Source organism: Pterocles gutturalis, unplaced genomic scaffold (assembly GCF_000699245.1).
Source record: "Pterocles gutturalis isolate BGI_N339 unplaced genomic scaffold, ASM69924v1 scaffold24069, whole genome shotgun sequence".
Lineage (NCBI taxonomy): Eukaryota > Metazoa > Chordata > Aves > Pterocliformes > Pteroclidae > Pterocles > Pterocles gutturalis.
In genome coordinates, this window is record NW_010129027.1 from 35,110 (window position 1) to 43,409 (window position 8,300).

The 8,300-nt window shown below is 40.9% G+C and overlaps 1 protein-coding gene across 1 annotated transcript in view; it reads right to left on the minus strand.

Annotated features, from left to right (window-relative positions):
* MTCL1 (microtubule crosslinking factor 1) overlaps positions 1 to 8,300 on the minus strand; it is a gene marked incomplete at its 5' end in the record, with an annotated part of 52,657 nt that overhangs the window by 9,542 nt on the left and 34,815 nt on the right. Inside the window, 3 exons of the mRNA XM_010079826.1 lie at positions 1,501 to 1,529; positions 3,893 to 4,198; positions 8,117 to 8,300. The exon at positions 8,117 to 8,300 is cut by the window's right edge and continues 89 nt beyond it. Of these exons, the coding sequence (XP_010078128.1) occupies positions 1,501 to 1,529; positions 3,893 to 4,198; positions 8,117 to 8,300 (519 nt within the window). The remainder of the gene's footprint in view (positions 1 to 1,500; positions 1,530 to 3,892; positions 4,199 to 8,116) is intronic.

Here is an 8,300-nt window from a genome sequence, read left to right on the forward strand (position 1 = left end):
TATCTGCTTATGTACAAAACCACTTCAGCCCTCTCATGAAAGTTTCCTCTTACTATTTTTAAAATAGCTGTGAAATGCAAGTGTTCCTGATGTGTCATTAAAAGTACCAAATGGTTTATTAATGGCTTTTAATTTACTGCTTTCTCATGGATTACTGCTTGGCAAATGTATGAAATATGGAGCAGTAGAAATTACACCACTCACAGAAAACGAGTCTTTGTGACAACACAAGGGACACTTTTCAGTGCAAGTGTGGAGTATTTCTGACTTGCTGGGAAATCAGCAAGTCCACCTCCACTCCCGAGATTGCCCAGGCTGCACAGGTGGTGTGTAGCAATGTGGGACATCCAGCCTAGACTCTGTTACACTGAACCGGCTCAGTGAGTTGAGCTCATGCTATAATTCAACCAAAGGGAATCGCTAGGTGATAATGCTCGGTTCTTGGCTTTCCCACACTTTGCTAGTTCGTACAACTTACAAGCATTCACCTGAGTTGTCCTACTGCTTCACACAGAATCACAGAATCACAGAATGTTAGAGATTGGAAGGGACCTCGAAAGATCATCTAGTCCAATCCCCCTGCCGGAGCAGGACACCTAGATCAGATCACACAAGAACGCATCCAGGCGGGCTTTGAATGTCTCCAGAGAAGGAGACTCCACAACCTCTCTGGGCAGCCTGTTCCAGTGCTCTGTCACTTGAAGTGCTCTTCACTTGAAGAAAAATCAAACAACAAAAGAAGCTTTATGAATGGGACTACTTAAAACTGAAATTAGTGTAGTTATCAGAGTTGGCTCAAGGAGGTAACTCAAGTTGGGTGAGGATTCAGCAAGCAGTGGGATACATCAGATACATCAGTGATACAGAGGATACAGTGAAATCACACTGTAAGTTTTTAATCAAGAGCACCAGCTGTAGCTAGGGTGCATCTACGCTAGGTGAGATCAGGAATGTGGTTTTGAAGTGGATCTCCTACTCAGACGCTCTGGTTTGCATCAGGGGGCAATCTCAGAGAGCATGGGCTGGGTTCCTTCAGGATGAAAGCGAGCTAGAAGATGCTCTCCAGAAGTGCAACTAATACACTTTAGGGTTAGGTGGGTATTCAACTCATGGGATTAGACCAGAACTAGCCCAAAGCAAAATATCCCTGACATGAAAGGGCATGTCAGGTCCCCAGCACCAATTGTTCCTCTATATATCAATGTCTACAGGTCTGCACTACTTGCTAAGGTGGGCGTAGCCTTCAATGTAAGCTGCAGCTTCGTGCACATTTGTACAGTTTGATCGTTGTGTGCCACAGCTGAATGTGGCCCAAGTTAATCAGAGTAGAACGAAAGCATACTGAGACAAATGAATCCCTGAGTAAATCCACTAATCTAGCTCTCAGGCTGTTTAGGAGTCAGCATGGCTATGCCTCAGCTCTGTGGTTTGGGCATCTGAGAGCCATAACTCTGGCAGATGAATATTTGCTGTTTTTTTTCCCCTGTAAGTTTTACTCACCTTTGAAGATTTCCTTTGTGTTCTTCCTCCTGAAGAAAAACAGAAACAAACAGGATAAATTATTTCTGAACCTGTTGGTGGCATTAGCTTGTGAGTGTTTTGTCATTCACTCCCCACTAGTTCCACCAGGTATACTTGTCTCTAAAAAGTGACTGATTTTCTCTCCAGTGGGAATATTCTTCCCTTTGTACATGGGCAGGAGAATGGGCAATCCCATCAGGACAACAGGCTGCACAGGGAAAGCTTGCACACCAAATACACAACAGCTTTCAACTTCTATAGTCCCATGCAATCAAAAATGGAAATAAACTGCAAATGGCTTTTTTCTACATGTACAATATATTTTGGACCATGTAATTGTGAGTGAATTTGTTCTGTTGAGTTAATCTGCTTTATATCAGAGACCTAGCTGTGCTGAAATAAGAGATAAAATGTGGTCCTTTGACTTCAGACTTCATTGTATGTTCTTTAGGAACCAACAAATGGCACCAGTTGAAGCTCATTAAGCTAGCTGTATTAAATGTGTGGGAAGACTATTACTTGTTTCATAGGGGGAATACCCACAGCTTGCTAACAGCATTAAGATGTTTTTATGGCAATTATTTCCCTGTGACAATTCCCATAACGAGTTGGTTAATAGATACTTCCGGAGCAATTGCTCTACGGTTATTATTTTAACTCTTTGCTTATATTTCTAATAAACTATAGGGAATACAAAATATGACCAGGAAAAAAAAGAGTATTAGTACCTTTTACTTTCATTCGACCTCATGAAGAACATTACCAATACAGAAGTGTATTTCAAATTGTGACTATTCAAAAAGAGCACTGCTTAACTCAGCAAATACCTTTCTAGTCTTTATCCAGAGTCAGGGGAAAAACATGAGTAAACTGAGCCTCCTTTCATTCACTCTGGTGTAAGTCCAGAATAATGTTGTTGGGTTCAGCGGAATTACGACAGAGTAAATCCGATCTAACTGAATGGAGAATCAGGGTGAAGGGTGGATTGACTTCTACTGCAGTTAGTACCACAAAGAAAATACAGTGGAGAGGAACAGTCAGCAGGCTGCAGTTGCCTCTCTGCATCCTCAGTTAAGCTATTCATTAAACTCCAGTCAGCCTCGCCTGAGCAAACCCTCAAAGAACCTTATTTCCCAATCCTTTAGCTAAGTAACAACATTATGCATCTCAAAGAAATGCCTGGGTCAAATTTCCACAGGTGCAAATGTTCAAGTCAAGGCACACCAGTGAACCTGGTCCTGCAGGGAGCTTGAGATCTGATCAGTTGACAAACTGTTTTCCAGAGTGGTCAAATTTTCAAGCCAGAGTACTCAGATACATCTTTGACTGGGAAGCTTCTACTGCCCTGTTTGCTATCATATGTACACCCAACTGGTGTTTCCATGCTCTCAGCACAAGCTAAATGTCTAACCCATGTGCACAAATCTGAATTTTCAGGCAAGAAGAAAGTACTCAAAACTTGCATCAAGCAACATGCTGACTGCTTGATAATTTTAACTTCCATCAGCTCCAAATGCTTCTTGTTCTGTAACAGCCACTAACATTCAAGAAATGATACAAAATAAAGGAGATACTAGTGTTTTGCCATTGTAATGTGTTTTCAATTTCACAGGAACCATTAAAGGATATAGCTGTGGTTAGTGTGAACATTTCCAGTGCCACCAATACACCAGTTCACAGGCTACTTTGTACCAGCATACGGGGACGGAGACCCTGGGTTTCATTCAGCATCAATATAAACAGAACCGTGAAGACCTGGAACCAGTGAAAATAAGCCTGCGGTCATGTAGATTTTAGCAGGATACAGACTACGTTTACTATGGCCCAACGGCATCTCTTAGCACTGTGTTTTACATCTTTATAGCTCGATGGTGTGGACAGAGGGGAGGCACTTTGCTGAGGAATAACAACATTATTTTTTTTAATATCTCATCTCACTTACTCATGCTAATCTATTTAGAAGGCAACCACAACGGAACAACGAGAAGTGCCTCTCTACAGCACTTACTGCTTTACTAACAAAACAGAGCCCATGTTTCTACATATATGTGTATCTGCTTACAACTTGAAGAGATTTAAGACCTTCTAAAACATTATGTTGAGTCAAATACAGTTATCATAAATAATATAAATGGCCACAAGATGAGGTAATCTTTGGGACCTTTAGGCTGGCTCCCAGTTTCTCAGGGGATTGAGACCTGGTCAATCAGCTCAGAAGAAGGAATGAAATCTCGTCCATACCAAATTCACTACTGGGTAACTGTAAGCAGTACCCAAGACACAATATCTCACTTCTCATAGCACAGATGCTCTACCAATTCCGACATAAGAGACAACACACTGGCTTGATGAAAGGTAGAGGAGCACATACTTCTGTTAATCCGCTCAAGAATTTCTCCCGCTCCAGCTGCCGAGACCGGTGCTCATCAGACTCGTCAGGGGAATCAAGAGACAGTGACTCCAGAAAGAGGTTTTCCGTGGCACTGCACCGATCACTTTCCTTCAGCTTAGACAGTGACCGATTGTCAAACTGAATGGCATCTGAATCAGAGTAGGATCTTGACCCCATCGGACGAGGCACATGAAGGTTCCCCTGGGTCATAAATGGACGAAGGTTACTCTCCTTCTGGTCACACAGAAAACCACCTCCTCTTCGTGGACTGACTTCTTTCTGAAGCTGGAAACAAGGCAAATTAAAATGAACAACCATTACTTAATGTAGCATATGGCATTCTGCAGAACCCATCCTTCCCCAGGAGTGAGGCACTTGTGCCTTGGGGAGGCTGAGATCACCTCCTGGCTCCAGGAACGCTGGCTTTGATGCATCGGTCCTTCCACAAAGGGAGATGTTTCTAGGACTTTGATGCTATTACTCATGGGATTTTGAGTGATTAGATAGTGTACATGTATAGTTTTACTTGTTTGCATACATATGTACACAGATACACACACTGTGTGTATATATACACAAAATAATGTATCTGTCTGTAATCTGATTTTTAAGGAAACAAATCAACACTAACTGTTACTTAAAGCAATCTAGACTTGAGATCCTAAAGCAATACAAGCAGAAGCTCAAGGAAGGGTGAGTGACTCGAAGTTCTTTGTACAGAACAGCATTGTCAAAGGGATGAATTAGGCATGCAAAGCGTGTTTGAAGAAAATGCATATTTATAGAAGGGCCATCAAAGCTATTAACTCTGCACTTTGCAAAAGCTGGGTGAAGAGAGGGTGAACCACTAGTGAAATTGCCAATCTTGAAATTAGATTATGCAATCAACTTCTCCGTTAATTGTAAATACAATAGGATAGATGAGGCAAGTGATATTTTCAAACATGATGAACAACAGCTGGAATCTCATAAATAACTCTGATCTTTTGCTAGAGCAGCATGCTAAGGTTAGTGACAATAACCTGCAAATGTAAGCCATTCCCTAGGACCCTGGAGAATGAGTACCAACAAAACATATTACTTTAATCTTGTACGTGTTTACAAAAATAAACAGACATTGTATTACCTAAGGTAGATCAAAACATTTTAGGTCCCAAATGATTAAAGTTGCACTTGGGCTGAGACCAGTGAGATTTTTGCTTGATTCAGATCTACAAAAAGAGGACTGCATCTTCAGTGTTTTGCTCATGATATACAAAATCTGACACAGTTTTATTAAAAGGAGCTAATTTAAGGTATCCTATAAAGGTAGGGGCTGGAAGGTATATCTCAAGAGGTCCTGGAGTCCATTTCCCAGTATATGGGCAAGACCCAAAGCAAGGAGTAATGGCAGTCACACGCTTTCTGTATACACAGTTCCAACTGCAAGCCCTTCCAGATTTTCAGAGATCCTATAAGGATAATGAACTGGGAATCTTTATAAGAAAACAGTACAGATTACTGGCTCACTCTCTGAATCTCAGACAGCTGACAGGAGAATTAAAGTGAGAAATACTGGCTTAACTTTTCAACAGTGACTAAGGATTTTGAGTTGCCATGTGTTTATGCCTCTAAACACAACTTTTCGTACAGGTGATTTTGTGCGTTTAAAGACTTGCCACTGTGCTCTGTGGACAATTAGCTTTAGGAGCAGAGTGGAGGGAGATTCCCTAAGGGAAAACAAAATGACAATGTACTTAAAAAGAAAAAAACCAAGAACTTTGAGCTCTGAAAAAAAGTAGGTCATCATGTTTTTTTATATGCAAGCAGTATTCCCATAACCATCCAGAGTAAAGTATATATTTGATACATTGGTGTGAGCTTCTCCCTTATCATACATGTATTATTCAGGAGCTGTGTGAAAGCAGACAGGCATAAAGCATTAGTATGAAATCTGGCACACATGCTTCTGCTGTCTCTTAGACTCTGTTTTTCAAACATACACACTGGTGTAGTCTCCTCATCTTCTACATATTGCCATACATGGAATACACACAGAAAAACCCTGGGGAGAAAGACTTCAGAGATATACTAATTGTTTCCATATAAAGCAGGGCATGACTGCAATCTGAGAGGATATTCAACTAAAAGCCTGCAAATATTTGGAAGCTTCCTGTCACCCAGGGAAATGTTTGATTATAAGCAAAGATGGAGTCATAAAGTTTTGCAGGCAGGTAGCCAGGATTTCAAATGCTGTTTCTGATCATCTAGTCCTCTGAAATTAGTTTGACATAATATCTTTTATTTCCCCTATCTATTGCTAATTCTGTATGCAACTCTGTTGTACAGAAAACATACAGTTGAAACCTAGAGGTTTCAGAAGAGTAACAAAAGAAGCTCCAGGACTAGTTAAAAGCTATTTTGTAGGCTCTCCCAAGATGACACTGTGAAATTATGTTAGGTTTAAAGAGAATTAAAAGCTAGGTAACATTAACAGGGATTTCTCTGTCACTTCCTTCAATGTGCCCCTTCAATGGGAGTAGAAAAACCAGTCTTTAACCAGGTTGTCCCTCAAGCTATTGAGGATACACTGAAGAGATGGTTCACAGGGACAGCAGTGTAAACATCCAAAGAGGTACCAGTGACTCGCCAAAGAAAAGTGTGTGTCCACATCCTTAGTATATTGGGAAATTTTCTGAGAGCTATTTAACTCCCTTTGTGCATGAAGGATACACAGGACACAGTCTGGCCACTGAAGCTCAACAGTTAGAAATCAGCCCATTCAAGCCATGGAAAACTTGGCAACTTCTGGCACTGAACTCTGGAAACCAGGCAACTTGTATGAGAAGTCCTGCTACAAGGCTTCCTAGCTCATAGGCGTTCCTTGTTTTATATTAGGAGACGTATTATTGGGATGCATTATAAGGGTTAGCTCAACAAGCTGCATGAAGTAAACACAAATATCCTCACATAAATGGGAGATTAAAAAAATCCAGAATATCTTTTATTAATATTTTTAAATTTAGAAGCTCAAAAATCACCTTTCTTGGTCTGTAAAACCTTCATATTGGTCACCACCCACTCAGACCTACACTTTTAGCAGTGACTTTAGAAATATCCATAAAGTCAGCATTTTCCTGAGTGCTTCTTTGCAGGTTTAATAGCCATAGCTTAAACTGAGGTTTAGTCTTGCACTCATAATATTTACAGTCTGGTGTCTTTTCTTTAGCTTCTTGTTGCAGCCCAGGCATGGGAACATGAGACACAGATAACAAACCCTTTTCAAAAACTGGTTGTGAAGTTACACTGGGCTTTCGTCAACTTAACCTGTGAAGCTACTTTGTGCTTCATTCAAGCACAGTGCTCCCTAGAGGGCATGCACAAATCTGGTGCTGTTCCATTTCTGGTGTCCTAAGGACAGAAAGTATTCAGTTAATTCAGGATGCACCATTTGAGTTGTTTTTCTTACTTTTCCTGGAATGCATGACTCATAGCTGAAAAATGTTCAGTCAAAAATGTTGTATTCACTCTCCATCATTAAAATTTTTATTTTTTTGTGTGGCTTCCAGACAGATAATAAATTCATTAGGTGTAATTTGTCTCTAACACTAAGCAGATGAAAGTACAGATAGGCACAAAAAACAAAGGGACAAGACAGTTATGAGATTTGCAAATGATAGCAGAGGTGTGCACAAAATTCACATGACCAAGGTCAGAAGTGTATTCTTAATATTTAGTGCTGATAGCTTTTTATTTGTTATCAGTCAGGGCTCTTCATGTTAACTCATGGGTTCCTTTGCTGGACAAAAATAGTTCAGTTGAGACTGAATAGTCACAGCAGCTGTATCTTTGGTGGATCATTCACAGATGAACAGACTTTTTTTGGCAGGAAGCTGTATATCAAACCTTGAATAACCCTGCATGTGGGATTGAGTGCTTTAGCACGAAGAGATGCACAAAAGCTTTCAAACAGAATGAATCGATGTGACCATGCCTGTCCAGGGTAATTGAAATGCGGCAGGAAATGGCCTTTAACCTGGAGTTGATTTCTCATAAGTGGTCTTTTACAGGGATTATGAGCATCTTCCTTTTACTCCCTTGTGTACGTAAATTGTTTTGCAGCATGAGAAATACTGATGTAACCAAGGAACCAAAATTATTCCTGTGCTGCCTCTTAATACAGTCTCTTGACCTGGCATTGCTCACCCCAAGATGGCTCCTTACCTGCTCTATCCGCCTGAGCAGCTCCTTCTTTTGACGCTCCCATTCTCGCCGGTCTCTATCAAGCCTGTCCAGGAGCTCCACCTTTTCCCGGTTCCAGTTCTTCTCACTGAGCTGGATTTGCCAGCGGAGGTCCATCACGACACCATGACTCTCAGCCAGAAGCTTCTTGTGCTCCTCTCTTTCC